Raw genomic sequence first — 17914 nt, 5'->3', positions numbered from 1 at the left:
GATTTGGTGCTTTCACCATCATGATCCAGCTTCAATCTCTGGCTGAGAACCAAAACCCCGCTTCAAGCCGCTGCAGGCCTAAGCCACTCGAGATTGCTAGATTATTTGTACTGTTATTCAGCTTTGGCCACTGGGGCCATTTTCAGTTGGTTCCTGTGTCCCTATGACATACTCCCACCAGTTTGCTTTTTGAGCACTTCCTTACTTTCTGGTACTACAAAAAAGCTTTCTCTCTCTCTCTTTTTTTTTTTTTTGTATAATATAATTAGGAAAATGATATTACTTTTTAATATAATTACAAAAGAAAGATGTGGTAAATTGATGAGTATTAATCAGTAACTGGGGCTTCCCAGATGACTCAGCAGTAAAGAATTCACCTGCAATCCAGGAGACACTGGAGATGTGGATTTGATCCCTGGTTGGGAAGATTCCCCTGGAGAGGGAAATGGCAACCCACTCCAGTATTCTTGCCTGGGAAATCCCATGGACAGAGAAGCCTGGTGGGTTACAGTCCATCAGGTCAAAAGAGTCAGACATGACTTAGCGACTAAACAACAACGACGACAAAATCAGTAACTAGGGCTTTGTATCTTGAGTTTGTTTTGAGTTCATTTTCCTATTCACATCTGAATTTTACCTTGGTTTATGATGATGGTTTTTTTTTGGTAAACTTTCATATTATACATAAAGTGAGAGAGTCAATGAGCTTAGAATTACATGCTTTTTATTTAAAGAGAAAAGTGAAGTATTTATTACTGATCACTAGGAATTATGTTGTCAAAGGACTATTAATTCAACAAACTTACATGCTAAAAGAGGAAAATGTATATGTTAAAAGAAGGAAATGAAAAAGAAGTGGTTTTTCATTTACTCTTGCACTACAATAGTCTGCAGATTAGAAAACGCTAGGTCCATTTTAGAGAAGTTACTGTATAGCAAAAGGAATTCTATTCAGTGCTCTGTGGTGAGGAAATGGGGAAGAAAATCCAAAAACAGAGGGGATATATGTATACATATAGCTGATTCACTTTGCCGTATAGTAGAAACTAACAAAACATTGTAAAGCAAGTACTCCAATTAAAAAAAAAAGATACTAGGTCCATTTTAATAGAGGATAAATCCCAAGTATCACAAGAATTATGGAAGGCAAAAGACCTTCTCATTCTCAAAAAGTTTTTCCACAGGCAAAATAGCAGGGAATTGTACAAATATTAATAGTTATATGATTAAGAAGAAGTTGTAGTTCTCACATTTCTGGTTCTCTTATTTATATTGGGAAAGAAAATAATTTCTAGTGTTGTTTCTTCAGTTGTTCAAACTTATTCTTTTGTTAAGTAATAGACAGCAATCCCAAAATATATTATACAATAGCATCTTTATGAACACACATCTGATTGGTACATCCAGTACCTTTCTTCATGAAATTCAGTGTGCCCAACAATTAACACTTAGCTAACTTCTCTAAGGCACAAAAACAGGGCAACACTTCTACAGATGAGAAAACAGAATCAACAGCAGCTCTTGGACATAAACTGGAGTCCCTGGTTTTCATTTCATTTGCTTTGTTTTTCACAACTTGCAATTTCTGACATAACTGTTAAAAGTAGAATACCCCCTATATTTAGTTATCATCAATTTTAATTTATTACATAACTGACCTCTTTGAATTACCTTGACTTTCTGTGTGTGGGAGGGTATGGAGGGGAGACAGTGGGAGTTGGGGGTGGGAGAGGAAATCCAGTCACATTTGTGTGTCATACTATAGCAGTTGATGGCTACTTATCACAGTTCCTAAGATAAAGTCTTGTATCCTAACATGACAGCTGAGAGATCAAAAAGGACTGGACCGCTAATTTAAAATCCCAGTTTTTCCAGTCAGGTTGAGCCTGTTGGCAGCTGCTAGATTGTTAGAATGATCCATGAACCTAGATAGTTGAAGGTAGTTCTCATTGAAAAAATAGAGATGTGTTACTTAGCGGAAAAGAATAAAAATGACCAGGTATCAGATATACTAGTGAATACATAGTGAAACAAAATGTTTAAGTATCTATATATCTTATCTTAGGTATGTACAACAGTTATAAGACAACTTTTTTCTCTTATCTCTCAGGAAAAATACATTTAGTTATATATTAAAAACAACAAAAGATTCAGCTTCTAGTAGAAAATACTGTCAGAAGCACAGTTACATGGAGTCACCCATTTCTTATGTAGATATTGGCTTATGTTCCCCACCATAATATTTGATAAATGACGGCACACATTTATTAAGCACCTGCCACATGCCAGGAATTCTGCTAAGGAGAAACAAAGATGACTAAAAGAGTATCTAAGCTCATGGTCCAGGAATTACTGGAAGGAAAAAGTAATGAGTCATAAGAGTAAGGGAAGTAAGTCAATAGAAATGAAATGCTGAGATTTCACTGTAGGGAAAAGAGGAAAAAGAATGAATGCTTTGGAAAGAGAAAGAAAAGTAGATTTCTGGGCAATATGAAATATCTCTTTTTGGGCAATGAAAGTTGTTCAATCTTGTCAGGCTCCAAAGGCATCTGTAGATTCAGCTTTCAAAGAAAACTGGGACCATGACAATGGAACAGCTACAGATAGGTCATAACCATGGCAAAGAAAACAACAGCCAACACAAACTTGGCCATTGTTATTGTCGAAGTGTTAGAATTATCGGTTTCAAGTATTCTTGTCATTAGTGGCTTCTTGATACGATCTTGTGTGGTAAGGATCACTTTTCGAGCTCCATCCCACTTTCCAGGACCCTGTAGACGATACTGGACTGGAGTACAGGGTCCCCAAAATAACTGGAATGTCAGTTTGGGGTCAGTGAAGGCCAGGGACAGAAGATTGGGCTTGACGCCCACCAGATCAGCAAGCTCATCCATGGTACCTATATAGTCTCCCTGAATGGTATGGCGTTGGCTTTCCACAAACCTGAAGCAGAGAAGACAGAAACCATGGCCTATTAACAATTCAATCAATCAGTGCTTTCTGAGTACCTGCTATTGGCTCAATATTGGGATAGGAACTACAGAAAACAGAGAAGAAAGAAAAGACACTGTCTCTATCCTTAAGGACCTTTATAATCTACTGGAGTAGATAGGTACACATGAAACAGAGAAGAATTCAAGACTTTGTTAAATCATGTGGTTTTAGGCTGATAAATATAGAAATGTAGAGGAGGGTAGTTGAAACAGAGCTATGTTAAGTTCTTGAAGGATGTGGAAGAAATAGATAAAGTGAGAACAAAGAGCAGAGCATTACAAGTCAAGGGAATGGCACAGTGAAGGAAGAAGGCAACAATGAGTATAGAATGTAAGCACAGAGTATTCGTGGGCACTACCTACAGTAGAGGAAGAATGCTGTAGAAAATAAGGGTGGATATATGGAAGCAAACATAGCAGATCGAGATACAGAGGACTCTGATGTTGTCAGAAAGAACCCACCACAAAAATTCTCAAGTTTGGGACCCTCAATTGTTTCATGAGGGAGGTGGAGTCCAAAGGGCAGGACTTCTCAGGACCAACATTAATTTGGAATCCTGAAAGGAGGGGGAGGATGACTTATCCTACAAGGTTCCTCCAAATGGAACCAGATGGAATGATTACACCAAGTACAGATTTGAAGAGCAAAATGGGCTTTTGGGAGAGAAAATGTGGTAACAGTACAATACATATGTGAAAAGTGCATGCTAAGTCGCTTCAGTCATGTCCGACTCTTTGCGACCCTAGGGACTGTAGCTCACCAGGCTCCTCTGTCCATGGGGTTCTCCAGGCAAGAATACTGGAGTGGGTTGTCATGCCCTCCTCCAGGGGATCTTCTCAACCCAAGGAATGAACCCACGTCTCTTATATCTCCTGCATTGGCAGGTGGGCTCTTTATCACTAGTGGGATCGGGGAAGCCAGTGGGATTTAAAGAGTTAACTGATGACTTTCTCTTTTTACTTTCTATTTAAAAAAAAGAAAGAACAGTGGGACAGAAAAGAAATATGAGAAAAGTCAAGTCAGGTTAACTGAGATTAGATGGGCTTACTAGAAATCCAAAAAGGACAGGAAAAGGGACTTCCCTGGCAGCCCAGCGGTTAAAACTCTGCACTTCCAATTCAGGAGGAGGAGGGATGGGTGAAGGAGAGTATGGGTTCAATTCCTGGTCAGGGAACTAAGATTCCAATTCCTGGTCAGGGAACTAAGATCCCACATGCTGCACAGCCAACAAATTTTTTAAAAAAAATAAAAATAGAAACACCAAAAGAAACTATAAAAAACAAGGCAGAAAAAATGATAGAAAATAAATTTAAAATAGAACTGGTAAGATAGAATTCCTGAGGAACTGATAGATAGGCAAAGGAATCTATGAAATGGGACTAAAGTTTAGAAGAGAAGAAGGTAAGACAGGAAAGAATTTGAGAGCTTTCCCTTATGGGTATTATGTTAGCTCATGGGTTTACAGGCATGTAGTGGGTCAACAGCTGTGGTATTCAGGAAGATGTCACAGAGATACACTAGTACCTGCTTTGTAGGATTGTTTCAAGAATTAAATAAACTCATACATGTAAAACATTTAGTATTTGCACAAAGTTGACCCTCAATAAAAGTTAAATATTATCCTTAGGAACTGCTCACAGTCAGAAGGTAAGTCAAAGGAAAGAAAGGAGGAAAATTGAAATGGGGTAATAATACATATATTTAAATAATATAATAAATATAACACATGATATAAATATAATAATTGATAATAAATACATACTAAATAATAAATATAATAAATTATTTAAATAATATAATATTGTGACCCCATGGACTGTAGCCCACCAGGCTCCTCTGTCCATGGAATTCTCCAGGCAAAAATACTGGAGTGGGTGGCCATTCCCTTCTCCAGGGGATCTTTCCAACCCAGGGATGGAACTCAAGTCTCCTGCACTGCAGGCAGATTCTTCACCATCTGAGCCATCTAGGAAGCCCAATAATAAATATAATTAATAATAAAAATAATAAATAGTGCCAGGGAAAGAAAGCACTCCAAGAAGGAAGAGGTGTTAAAAAGCACCAAACTCAGTAGTGAAAGAAAAATTAAGTTGTTCATGGATGACTCTTAAGAGAGCAATTTCAGGAATAAGGATGGAAGTTACAATGGAGAAAAGGGTGCCAATTTAGAACATGTAATACAGAATGTTTATATTGTTGAAGTTTGGCAGTGAAAGGAAGGAGGAAAACAGGAGGGCATCTAGAAAGGGTATCAGGGTTAAATAAAAACTTTCTCTTCCTCCCAGAAGGGAGAGTTACACTGGTATAATCATATAACTGAAGAAAACCACATCTTTGGGCATGGGGTGATTGTGCCTCTGACTTTTAGGACTTGATCAACATCAACTTCGTTCAAATAAAAATCCCCCAGTGAATAAGTTTAAGTTCTGAAATTCAGATTGCTAAATAAGCACTAAGCAGCTAGCTGATGGTACCACCTTCCCAGATCATATAGACTGTTCATACCAAGAGCTACTGGGGCCTGAGTATGCTGTCACAGGCCAGCCAGCAAATGTCCTCTGCAGATCTGCAAGTCTACCTACAGATTTGTAATTTGACCATATCCACCCCTCATTAATTCATTGCTGCCCCTCCTTTCTCTGGCAGCTCCACCCCTCATTAATTCATTGCTGCCCCTCCTTTCTCTGGCAGCTCCACCCCTCATTAATTCATTGCTGCCCCTCCTTTCTCTGGCAGCTCCACCCCTCATTAATTCATTGCTGCCCCTCCTTTCTCTGGCAGCTCCACCCCTCATTAATTCATTGCTGCCTCTCCTTTCTCTGGCAGCTCCACCCCTCATTAATTCATTGCTGCCCCTCCTTTCTCTGGCAGCTCTAACAGCCCTTCAAGTAATTCTTGCCAAAATAACATACCTGGTTTTCCCTCCGTGTACTTTTTCCTACTTGACTTTTCTTTTAGGCCTTACACATAGGATTTTCTTAAGCTCTTATCTCCTTTCCCATCCATACTCAAATCACTTGGTGGTATTTCTCTATTCTGTTGTGACAAACTATTATTTCCTTTCCTTCAAAATATCTAAATCCTTAAATGAACACAAGGAAAATAAATATAGTACAACATTGCTCTTATTAAGAATTGAGTGGGAAAAATTGGGAGAATTCTTACTGTTTTGCCATATCCTCTTGAACTTTAGCTATTTCTGTCATCATTTCACTTTGTGGGGGCAATGTCTTTAACCCTAAAGAGAAAAAAAAGATCAAAAATTTATGTGTAAAATTACCTCAGTATGAATAATAATCCTATTAACAATGACCATGCTATGGAGAATTCAAAGGAATACAGGCTAGTTTTCTGTACCAAGGAAGTTTACACATTCAGTTGATCACCTTACCCTTCCACCACCAGAATATAACCATATTAACTTTGGTAGCTTACTCTTTCCCACTTTGTCTTTGGAAGAAATTTCTCCTAATCTGCTTTCCAACCAATATCCGCCTCCTCCCTAAAATAGTCTTTCAACTGGGAAATGAGATATGGACATGAGAAAATGATAAAAATTATATGAAAAGTTAGGTTCAAAGTAAAAGGGTGGGAGGATGATGGGAAACACATCTGTTCTTGTACTCAATCACAAAGGGGCTTTATACCACAGAGAGAAGGAAGTAAAAATAAACTGTCAATCTGTTTTATGCCTTAAGTCCCTTGGGGAATAAACCTTACCTTACAAGCTTTTTTATTTGGTGAGAGTGAGGGGTAAGGTTAAAGGCAACTCAATACCCAGTCTTAACAAATAAATTTATGCACCAATGCACAAAGAGTTCCAGTAGCAGGAATTTAACACCAACATCAAGGACATGGCTAAACAAAGGTAGGATAGTACTTAACAATTTGCCAGGAATTTATAGGCACTATGCCATAGAGAAAATTTGAGCCAACTCTAAAGGTACCCATACCTTATGCCTTTGCTTCTGCTGTTTTCTCTGTCTTGTATGCCTTCCCCTTTACTCCTTATTTGTGTAGAAAAAGCCTGTTCATTTCCTCCGTTGGTTGTATCCAACTCTAAACCCAACTCTAAAGTGGAGCCCAGCATGCTACAGTCCATGGGGTTGCAAAGAGTCAGACATGACTTAGGGACTGAACAACTGTAGAGTTTAGAAAACCACCAAAGCTGGACTTGCATTCATTGACTAGAGACTTATTAGCTGCCTCCCATGTGCTAGGCATTGGTCTAGTCTTGGAAGACAAAGGCAAATAAACTTGACTCTTGTATTTAAAGAACTTTCAGGGACTTCCCTGGTGGTCTAGTGGTTCAGAATCTGTCTTCCAATGCAGGGGAGTGGGTTCAATCCCTGGTTAGGGAACTCAGAACCCACATGCAGCAGAGCAGCTAAGCCCTCGCACTACAACTAGAGAAGCCTGTGCCCTGCAAGGTGGACCCAGTTTGCAGCCAGAAAAACAAAGAGCTTTCAACATATTACCTGCTGTGTTTGCTGCTTAGTGGGTAAGTCAGCTAGAAGATTTAGAAGATGATAGGATCTAGAAAATGATAGGATATATGGTAAAAGAAGTGAAAGATAGGCCTGAAAAAGCAGCCTTTATCCAATTTGTGAAGGAACTCGAATGCCATGCTATGACATAATGCCTCCTTGTGATCCAGAGAATTGTATCATTTCATATGGTTTGCAAGGGAAGAAAGTTACTAAATGAAAGTGGGATCCTTGCAAGGGCTCTTGAGAGGTTACAAAAGAGACAAAGATTAAAGAAAACTAGATTTTGGTCAAGGCAAGCAAGTAGACTTAGTGTTCTACAAAAGGGTGTAATATTTCCTTAACAAGAGAATAGTAATTCTAGAGAACAAAGGAAGAAGAGAATTGGGACTTGGTAGGAAAGAACACATCAGGCAAGAAGACAGGCTGAGCTGGGCATGTGTGAAATTAGCTGATTCTAAAGGTTTAAAATCAGCACAGTGAGGGTAGAATTCAGGGATGAGAAAGGCAAGAAATTTGGTAGGTAGAATGTAGGGGTATGAGTATTAGAAGAAACTCAGGGTTCCTTTTGGAAGTTTGATAAATTTATAGGGATTCTCTGATGATTCCTTCCTTCCGAGTGTTAAAAGAAAGCTGGAGGAATTAGCACTAAGCTCTGCTAGCATAGAAAACTGGGCTTTTTATACAATTCCCCTAAAATCCCCTAATCCCACAGCCGTAATGCAGAATCTTCCAAATGCTTTTTCCCTAATCCTCTCAATAGTTCATTTGTTCTGGAAGAGTCTCAGTTGTTTGTTCAAAATATATTAAGGTACTGTGGACTATTTTAATGCAACTTTTTCCTCTTACTTAATTGACCACTTAAAAGATCCACTTAATATGACTGGAATTAGCCAACTTAATGGGTTACTTGCATTGGATTGCTGGTCCAGCGCTCAAGGAGTACACAATCTACTGGATAGAATTAAAGAATTAAGAAATGAAAGAACTCTGGGACATCCCTGGTAGTCCCTGTGGTTAGGACTCCATGCTTCCAATGCAGGGGACACGGGTTTGATCCCTGGTTGGGGAACTATGATCCTATGTGCCCTGTGGTGTGGCCAAAAAATTAAAAGAAAAAGAAAAGAAATGAAAGAACTTTGGGGAAATCTGGGAAAGCTCTTTTTTTTTTTTTTGCTAATCTTTTTTTAAAAAATTTATTTATTTTAATTGGAGGCTAATTACTTCACAATATTGTGGTGGTTTTTGCCATATATTGTCATGAATCAGCCATGGGTGTACATGTGTCCCACCATCCTGAACCCCTCTCCCACCTCCCTCCCACCCATTCCTCTGGGTTGTCCCAGAGCACCAGCTTTGAGTGCCCTGCTTCATGCATCGAACTTGCACTGGTCATCTATTTTACATATGGTAATATACATTTTCAATGCTATTCTCTCATATCGTCCCAACCTTTCCTTCTCCCACGTAGTCCAAAAGTCTGATCTTTACATCTATGTCTCATTGACTGTCTTGGATATAGGGTCATCTTTACTGTCTTTCTAAATTCTATATATATGCATTAATATACTGTATTGGTGTTTCTCTTTCTGGCTTACTTCACTCTGTATAATAGGCTCTGGTTTCATCCACCTCATCAGGACTGACTCAAATACATTCTTTTTTATAGCTGAGTAATATTTCATTGTGTATATGTACCAAAACTTCCTTATCCATTCTTCTACCAATGGACATCTAGGTTGCTTCCATGTCCTAGCTATTGTAAACAGTGCTGCAATGAACATTGGGGTACGTGTGTCTCTTTCAATTCTGGCTTCCTCAGTGTGTATGCCCAGCAGTGGGATTGCTAGGCTGTATGGCAGTTCTATTTCTGGTTCTTTAAGGAATCTCTACACTGTTCTCCATAGTGGTTGTACTAGTTTTCACTCCCATCTATCACCATAGTTTCTTTTTCTCTACTACCATGAAGTATTCACTAGGGAAGAAGCTGTAATTTTTATAAGAACTCTGAATCCGTTCAGTTGAGTCACTCAGTCATGTCCGATCTTTGTGACCCCATGAACTGCAGCATGCCAGGCTCCCCTGTCCATCACCAACTCCCAGAGCTTACTCAGACTCATGTCCACTGAAGTCAGTGATGCCATCCAACCATCTCATCCTCTGTTATCCCCTTCTCCTCCTGTCTTTAATCTTACCCAGTATCAAGCTCTTTTCCAGTGAGTCACTTCTTCACATCAGGTGGCCAAAGTATTGGAACTTCAGCTTCAGCATCAGTCCTTCCAACGAATATACAGGACTAATTTCCCCTAGGATGGACTGGTTGGATCTCCTTGCAGGCCAGGGCACTCTCAACAGTCTTCTCCAACACCACAGTTAAAAAGTAACAATTCTTCGGCACTCAGCCTTCTTTATGGTCTCTCACAGCCATACATGACTACTGGAAAAACAATATCTTTGACTAGATGGACCTTTGTCAGCAAAGTAATGTCTCTGCTTTTTAATATGCTGTCTAGGTTTGTCATAGCTTTTCTCCCATGGAGCAAGCGTCTTTTCATTTCATCACTGCAGTCACCATCTGCAGTGATTTTGGAGCCCAAGAAAATAAAGTTTATCACTGTTTCCATTGTTTCCCCATCTATTTGCCATGAAGTGATGGGACCGGATGCCATGATCTTAGCTTTTTGAATGTTTTTCACTCTCCTCTTTCACTTTCATCAAGAGGCTCTTTAGTTCTTCACTTTCTGCCATTGGGGCAGTGTCATCTGCATATGTGAGGTTACTAATATTTCTCCCAGCAATCTTGATTCCAACTTGTGCTTCATCCAGCCCAGCATTTTGCATGATGTACTCTGCATATAAGTTAAATAAGCAGGATGACAATATACAGCCTTGAAATACTCCTTTCCCGATCTGGAACCAGTCTGTTGTTCCATGTCTGGTTCTCACAGTTGCTTCTTGACCTGCCTACAGATTTCTCAGGAGGTAGGTGAGGTGGTCTGGTATTCCCATCTCTTTAAGAATTTTTCACAGACAGTTGTGATCCACACAGTCAAAGGGGCTTCCCCGGTGGCTCAGCTGGTAAAGAATTCGCCTGCAGTGAGGGAGAGCTGGCTTTGATCCCTGGGTTAGGAAGATCCCCTGGAGAAGGAAAAGGCTACCCACTCCAGTATTCTGGCCTGGTGAATTTCATAGGGTTACAAACAGTTGGACACAACTGAGCAACTTTCACTTTTCACACAGTCAAAGGCTTTTGCATAGTCAATAAAGCAAAAGTATATGTTTTTCTGGAATTCTTTTGCTCTTTCTGTGATCCAACAGATGTTGGCAATTTGATCTCTGGTTTCTCTGCCTTTGCTAAATCCAGCTCGTACATCTGGAATTTCTTGGTTCACACGCTGTTGAAGCCTAGCTTGAAGGATTTTGAGCATTACCTAGCTAGCATGTGAAATGAGTACAATTGTGTGGTAGTTTGAACATTCTTTGGCATTTCTCTTCTTTGGAATTGGAATGAAAACTGAACTTTTCCAGTCCTGTGGCCACTGTTGAGTGTTCCAAATTTGCTGGCATTTTGACTGCAGCACTTTCACAGCACCATCTTTTAGAATTTAAAATAGCTCAGCTGGAATTCCATCACCTCCACTACCCTTATTTGTAGTGATGCTTCTTAAGGCCCACTTGACTTCACACTCCAGGTGAGTGATAACACCATCATAGTTGTCTAGGTCATTAAGATCTTTTTTGTATAGTTTTCCTGTGTATTCTTGCCACCTCTTCTTAATATCTTCTGCTTCTGTTAGGTCCATAGTGTTTCTGTCCTTTATTATGCCCATCTTTGCATGAAATGTGCTTTTGGTATCTCTAATCTTCTTGAAGTGATCTCTAGTCTTTCCCATTCTATTATTTTCCTTTATTTCTTTGCATTGTTCACTTAGGATGGTTTTCTTATCTCTCCTTGCTATTCTTTGGAACTCTGCATACAGATGGGTATATCTTTCCTTTTCTCCTTTGCCTTTCACTTCTCTTTTTTTCTCAGCTATTTTTAGGGCCTCCTGAGACAACCATTTTGCCTTTTTGCATTTCTTTTTCTTAGGGATGGTTTTGATCACTGCCTCCTATACAATGTTATGAACCTTCATCCATAGTTCTTCAGGTACTCTGTCTATCAGATCTGATCCCTGAATCTATATGTCAGCTCCTTTTTAGTACTTCAAATGGCACATTTTCAAATCCCTTAACCATTCTTATCTCTCTCCTTTTAATGTACTCCAGTTTCACTTTTAAAATATCTTTAGGTGTGGTCTGACCACAGTGTGGTCTGACTTAGAGAAGAATTTTGTAAATTCCAGGATATTATAGTTTTTTAATGATGTCAGGTATAATTAAGTCTTTTAGAAGCCACATTATTCTGCTAATTCATGCTGAACCTACTATCCCAAACCCTACAGTTTTTTCTCATGTTTTCATAGCCAAAACTTTCTGAAAAAGGGAATATAAAGGGGGAAATTGAGAATTTGAGTGGCTGAATCTTCTATATTCTGGACTAGTCTTTACCAGGTCTTAATTTTTTGCTGAAATCAAGTCACAGCACTTCTATATTTGACTTTCTCTAACTATAATAAAAGAAGACTGCTTCACAAATATGTATCCATTTTCTAAAATCTAGAAGAGTGGATTTTAATCTGGAGTGCACATTTTAATCACCTGGGGAACATTTTCTCAATGATTTTATATCAGCTCCATCTCGGACTTATTAACTAAATACCACCAGCAAAACATGCCTATTTTGGGAAAATTTCCCAGGAGATTTTGCTATAGGTCCATGGTTATAAATTACTACTTTATATTCCCTCAACAATTAATTTTTGAGCACTAACTTTGTGCCAGGCACTGTTTTAATCATACATACTATCTATCTGGCTATTTATAAGCAAGAACATAAATATAATTAAACATACTGCTAAGTAATCAGGTAATCATCTTACATGGTCACTTACCTTTAAATACTTGAGTGGCCCAGCGTCCTTGGAGCTCTGAAATGGGCATAATGGCACCCAAGGGCTGGATCAAGCCTATGATTGCAAGAGTTGGCTTTTCAAGGTTAGGAGGGAAGACCTTTTTATACAGGGATACCTTGTTTTTGACTACTTTGACAGAATCTTCAAGAAAAGGAAATGCAAAGCTATAGCCTGTAGCAAAGATAACAGCATCAATGTCCTCTTCCCTGGAGCCGTCCTCAAATATGGCTGCTGTCTCTGTGAACTCCTTCACATTTGTTTTTACCTTCACAAAGCCAGAAATTATACGGTTTGGCAGGTCATCATTTATTGTTGGATGCTGACTGAGAGCTCTGTGAATGATGATAAAGGAGAAATGAGAGAGATCATGAGAGAGAGAGAGAGAAATCATTACCATGTAAGTAAAATTCTGCTTCAATTGAGGTGGTTAATCAATATGCCAATAGTCTCCCTTTATTCATGAAATTTGGAAACAGTCTAATATATACCAGCTTGATAAAGATAAGGACGATCTCAGAGTAGATGTTGGACTGTGGAAGGCATTGAAAGGGGAGATGTTGGAGAAGTAAGGGAAGAATGGTCTTATTTGAAAAGTACATGTATGGTTTCTCAAGGAATAATAATGCTCTTGGTGACATAATAAGGCCACAGTCTAGTGGTTTCTATCCATATGTCAGAAAGTCTGCAGAACTGTATTATCAGCATCCTACTGAGCCTCATTTTAGTTTCAAAGGCCCAGGAGGTAGACTTGAACCATCGTTTTCCAAACTGTATAATGAACTACATGTGTATAGTAATTTACTTTTATAAATTGATTTTACATACATTAACATAAACCTAATGAAGGAGGCAGGACAGTTACCATTATCCAGGTTTTATAGATGAGGAAACTGAGGACTAAAGAAGTTAAGTGACTACTTGCCTAAGGTCCTGCAGCCTAGGACTTTAGGATTTATATCAAAATGGTTTTTTATGAACTCCCTTGAGATCCTCTGGGCATGGTAAGTGGTATTTCCTAGAAATAGTATAGGATAAGGTGACAAAAAAATGACAGGTTTGCAGAATTTGGACCTTTCTAAAAACAGTCTGAATCCTTGGATATTGTGTTAACAGGCTCTGATAATCCTCAGCCTGTCATGTTCGGACAGAGCTGGCCTCTTCTCAGGAACTGGTCTGTTTAAACAGTATTACTGGCTTGTTGCATTTAGTAATTCTTTGACTCAAACCTTTAGGTTTGTGATTCTGTTCTCATTCTAACCTCATTTCATCTTTCTCTCCAAACTTACTCCTTTTCACTAACAGTACCACAATTCCACACTGTTGCCCAAATCACAGAACTGTGAGTCTTATATCTGGTTACCAAGGCCACCCTTTCTCCTTTAAACATCTTCAGAATTGTTTTACTCATTCTCTGTTTCACCTGGACTGTTATAGTTGTCTTCAGGGTCTTCTGCTCCATCCCCCTTCAATCTATGTTCTACATTTTTTTGGGAGTGATTGTTCAAAAATGTATTTATTATTATTATGTCACTCGGTTAAAACCTTTTGATGATGGCTCTGGACTGTCTTCGTTCTAAACTTTTTATTTTATTTATTTCCAGTGAACCTGGAGATGTACTCAGGCACTCTTCTATCTCTGCCTAGTAGTCCAGCCCAACAAAACTATATGCAGGTCTTACAGCATAATGTATTTTTTGCTATTCTAAGACCTTGTATTTATAATTAGAACGCTACTTCCTTACCCATTTTGTTTGACTATCTCCTATTATTTCATAAAGACTCAGTTTATTTTGTGATTCCCAAAGTTTTGGATGCTACAGTTTCCATAATTGGGTCAAATAAATGGCTGAAAGTTTGTTGGGAAACACACTCTCCAAGTATCATCCCACTGATTAATTTCAAAGGAAAAAAATATCTTTACAGAAGAGAAACCTGGTAGCTACTACCAAATCCATGTGATCAAATTTAACATCATTAATGTGCAATAAACTGTTGTCATTTGGTTTCTCATGTGATCCACCAAGAAGGCACAACACAACCTATGAGTATTGGCACCAGAACCATTTAATCTAAATATAATAGAGGAAGAATAACTATGAAAGTCCAAATTTAGAGACTTCCTGCAAAACAAATGGCTTCAATTCTTAAAAAAAACAAAAATCCGTGTAAAAAATAGAGAATTATTTCAGATTAAAAGAGACAAAAGAGAGATGACAACTGAATGCCATGGTATAATACCTGACAGGATCCTAGATTTTAAAAATAAAAAAGCTACAAAGAATTCCCTGGTGATCCAGTGGTTAGGACTCTGCACTTTAAGCCACACAGTGTGGCTCCAAAATAAAAAGCTACAAATATTATTGAAACAATTTGGGAAATTTGAATATGCAATATATTATCAATAGATAATGGTAGTTTATCAATGTTCAGTTTGCTAAGTCTGGTAATTATATTATGTTTATGTAGAAGAATGCCCTTTTTCTTAGGCAATGTATGCTAAAGAATGTAGGGTAAAGTGTCTTATTGACTACAAGTAGTTGCTCAGAGTCAGACACGGCTGAGCAACTTCACTTTCACTTTTCACTTTCATGCATTGGAGAAGGAAATGGCAACCCACTCCAGTGTTCTTGCCTGGAGAATCCCAGGGACCAGGAAGCCTGGTGGGCTGCCGTCTATGGGGTCGCACAGAGTCGGACATGACTGAAGCGACTTAGCAGCAGCAGCAGCAGCAGTTACTCTCAAATAGTTCAGGGAAAAAATGTATGAATGCATGCATGGATATATAGATACTATATATGTATGGATCTATATACCTCCAGAAAGAGAGAGAAAGGAAATATAGTGAAATGGTAATAATAGGTCAACCTAAATGAAGGGTATATGGGTGTTCATTGTACTTACTATTTTATAGCAAGTAAATCTAAACATTAAAAAAAATTAAAAGTTGGAGGGAGTAAAAAGCATTTAAAATCACCCTCTGGAAATGCTATCACAGTCCACTTCTGTGTGAAGACTTCTGTCCTTCATAATCTCCATGCATTTCTCTTATAACATCATATTCTACCATCTGTCTTCTTGTTAGAGTATTTAAAGAACTAGCCATTTCTCATTTATTGCTTACGTGATCTCGGGCAAGTTAGTTTCTCTAATTGTCAATTTTTATATTTGCAAAATGGAGATCAAAATAGTACCAACCTATAGGGCTACTGTGAGGACTAAATGAGATCATGCATGTAACACATTTAGCACCATGTTTGTCTTATATTAAGTCTTCAGAAAGGTAAGATGTTAGTATTACTATTAGGTCTTGAGTCTCAGTATTCTCAAGCCAGTTTACTGCTTGGCTCAGATGCTCAGTTGTTAGATGAGTGAAGGATGCACTGCCCTCTACTACCATTTTATTGTTGCTGTTGGGCATCATGTAAAAAGAACTCGTACCTTGGAGAATGATAAAATGATTAATGCCAAGGAGAATTCTAGACTGAAAATTACAGACCAGTAGATCTTGGACTTCCGTGGGGGCAAGGTAGAAATCTGATTTCTGATTCTGTGCATCTGTTTCATGTACAGGTAGAGATAAGCTCTACTGTTAGTCTGTGGGCACAGCCTTTATACTTTGCTTTGGCCATCCCTGCCAACTCCAAGCCTTGGAACATACCTGTGTTTAGGCTTCAGGCCAAACATTTCATGATTAAACCTTTGGTTAATCTTTTTTTCCAAATATCTATTTGTTGCTGATTCACCAATAATCTTCTTCAGCAAATGATTAAATCGAGATGACAAAATTGTATCAAAAGGATATCCATAGTCTCCTACACGATTGAGGACCCAAGCCCCTCTTCTGGTGCTGAGGAAAACCTGAGAATGGGGAAAAAATAATTTTTGCTTTTGCCATTCTCTGAAGAAATGGGAACCCATTTTTTTCAAGATGAAGTTCAAACTCATTAATCTGGCTTTTTATTCCCTGCCTATCTCTTTATTTATTTAAATTTCCTGCCATTTTCTTCTCAAACACTAAGCTTACAATTAAATTGGTATATTCACTGAACAAGAATATATCTTGCTGTAAGCTACCACTGCATTTCTGTTTAATGTCATTATGCCTCCCTGAAAGGCCCCCTATTCCCTAAATTCTCCAAAGCTTATTCCTTTTTAAGATCCAGAATCAAGTCTCCCTCCTCCATAAGATACCACTGATCATTCTGGCTGATAATTTTCTCTCCATTTTCTGAACTTCTCTAGCACTTATCACCTGTCCAATTCATCTAAAATCAGGGGACAATAAAGCTGACAGCAAGTGGACATCATTTAATCTAAAACCTTTAATCTTTTCTTTGACATTGTTTGCATTATTACAAAAAAACATCAATTATACTGATATTTAACATTGTATATTCTGATTTTTGTCTTTCCGAATGTATTTTCTCCAAGGTGGAAGGTATAGCACATACATCTTCTAGTTCCCAACATACCATCATCACCATTTCCATTTATTGAGAATTATAACCCGTAAGTCATTGTACTAGGTCCTTTATCTGTATTTTTATTTGATCAATAAATAAATACCTCTTGAGGTAGGTAATGTTATGTCCATTTGATGGATGAGAAACATGGAGAAGATGAATAATTTGCCTGAACTCATATAGATCTACTAAGTGGTAGAGCTGAATTTCTAACCTAAGTCTTACCTATGCCAAAGCTTGTGCTTAAGAAATGTTTCAGTTATTTAAGGGAAAAACTGAATATTGCGAGTAGAACAACATGGGAGCTGGTCACTCTTTCTGTGTCATCTGCTGGCTCAAGTCCACATTCAGAGCTAATAAAAGTTTGGTATTCAGCTACTTGGCAAAAGCATCACTTTGTCTACGTTATAACACTCTCTAGAGATACTTTCCAGGGTTGTAAGCTATTTAAGCGGAGAAGGCAATAGCACCCCACTCCAGTACTCTTGCCTGGAAAATCCCATGAATGGAGGAGGCTGGTGGGCTGCAGTCCATGGGGTCGTGAAGAGTCGGACACGACTGAGCGACTTCATTTTCACTTTTCACTTTCCTGCATTGGAGAAGGAAATGGCAACCCACTCCAGTGTTCTTGCCTGGAGAATCCCAGGGACGGGGGAGCCTGGTGGGCTGCCGTCTATGGGGTTGCACAGAGTCGGACATGACTGAAGTGACTTAGCAGCAGCAGCAAGCTATTTAAGTACAATGTTTTGTGGGGGTTTTTTTGTTTTTTTTTTTTTTTGGTCCATGCCATGCAGCAAGTGGGATCTTAGTTCCCCAACCAGGGATTGAACACGCACCCTCTGCAGTGGAGTCTTAACCACTGTACTGACAGGGAAGTCCTTGTTTCATGGTTTTTTGTTTAAGTCCTCCTGTTAAAAGGTGACCTGTCTACAGCGGGATGATCATATACTTCATA

General features: G+C 38.6%; 1 protein-coding gene across 4 annotated transcripts in view; it reads right to left on the bottom strand.

Moving 5' to 3' along the window:
• Positions 1-240: 240 nt before the first annotated feature.
• The window catches only part of FMO5 (flavin containing monooxygenase 5), a 43414-nt gene continuing 25740 nt past the window's right edge, over positions 241-17914 (bottom strand). For 3 of the 4 annotated variants that reach the window (XM_027535427.1, XM_027535423.1, XM_027535432.1), the window contains 4 exons: positions 16155-16354; positions 12476-12828; positions 6160-6232; positions 2422-2943 (listed from right to left, as the gene is read on the bottom strand). In XM_027535427.1, the coding sequence (XP_027391228.1) occupies positions 2598-2943; positions 6160-6232; positions 12476-12828; positions 16155-16354 (972 nt within the window). In that variant the 3' untranslated portion in view covers positions 2422-2597. Of the gene's footprint in view, positions 2944-6159; positions 6233-12475; positions 12829-16154; positions 16355-17914 lie in introns of all 4 variants that reach the window. The other variant, XM_027535418.1, reaches the window with a different exon arrangement.

Source organism: Bos indicus x Bos taurus, chromosome 3 (genome assembly GCF_003369695.1).
Source record: "Bos indicus x Bos taurus breed Angus x Brahman F1 hybrid chromosome 3, Bos_hybrid_MaternalHap_v2.0, whole genome shotgun sequence".
NCBI classification, from domain to species: Eukaryota; Metazoa; Chordata; class Mammalia; order Artiodactyla; family Bovidae; genus Bos; species Bos indicus x Bos taurus.
This window is presented reverse-complemented; position numbering and strand designations above follow the sequence as displayed.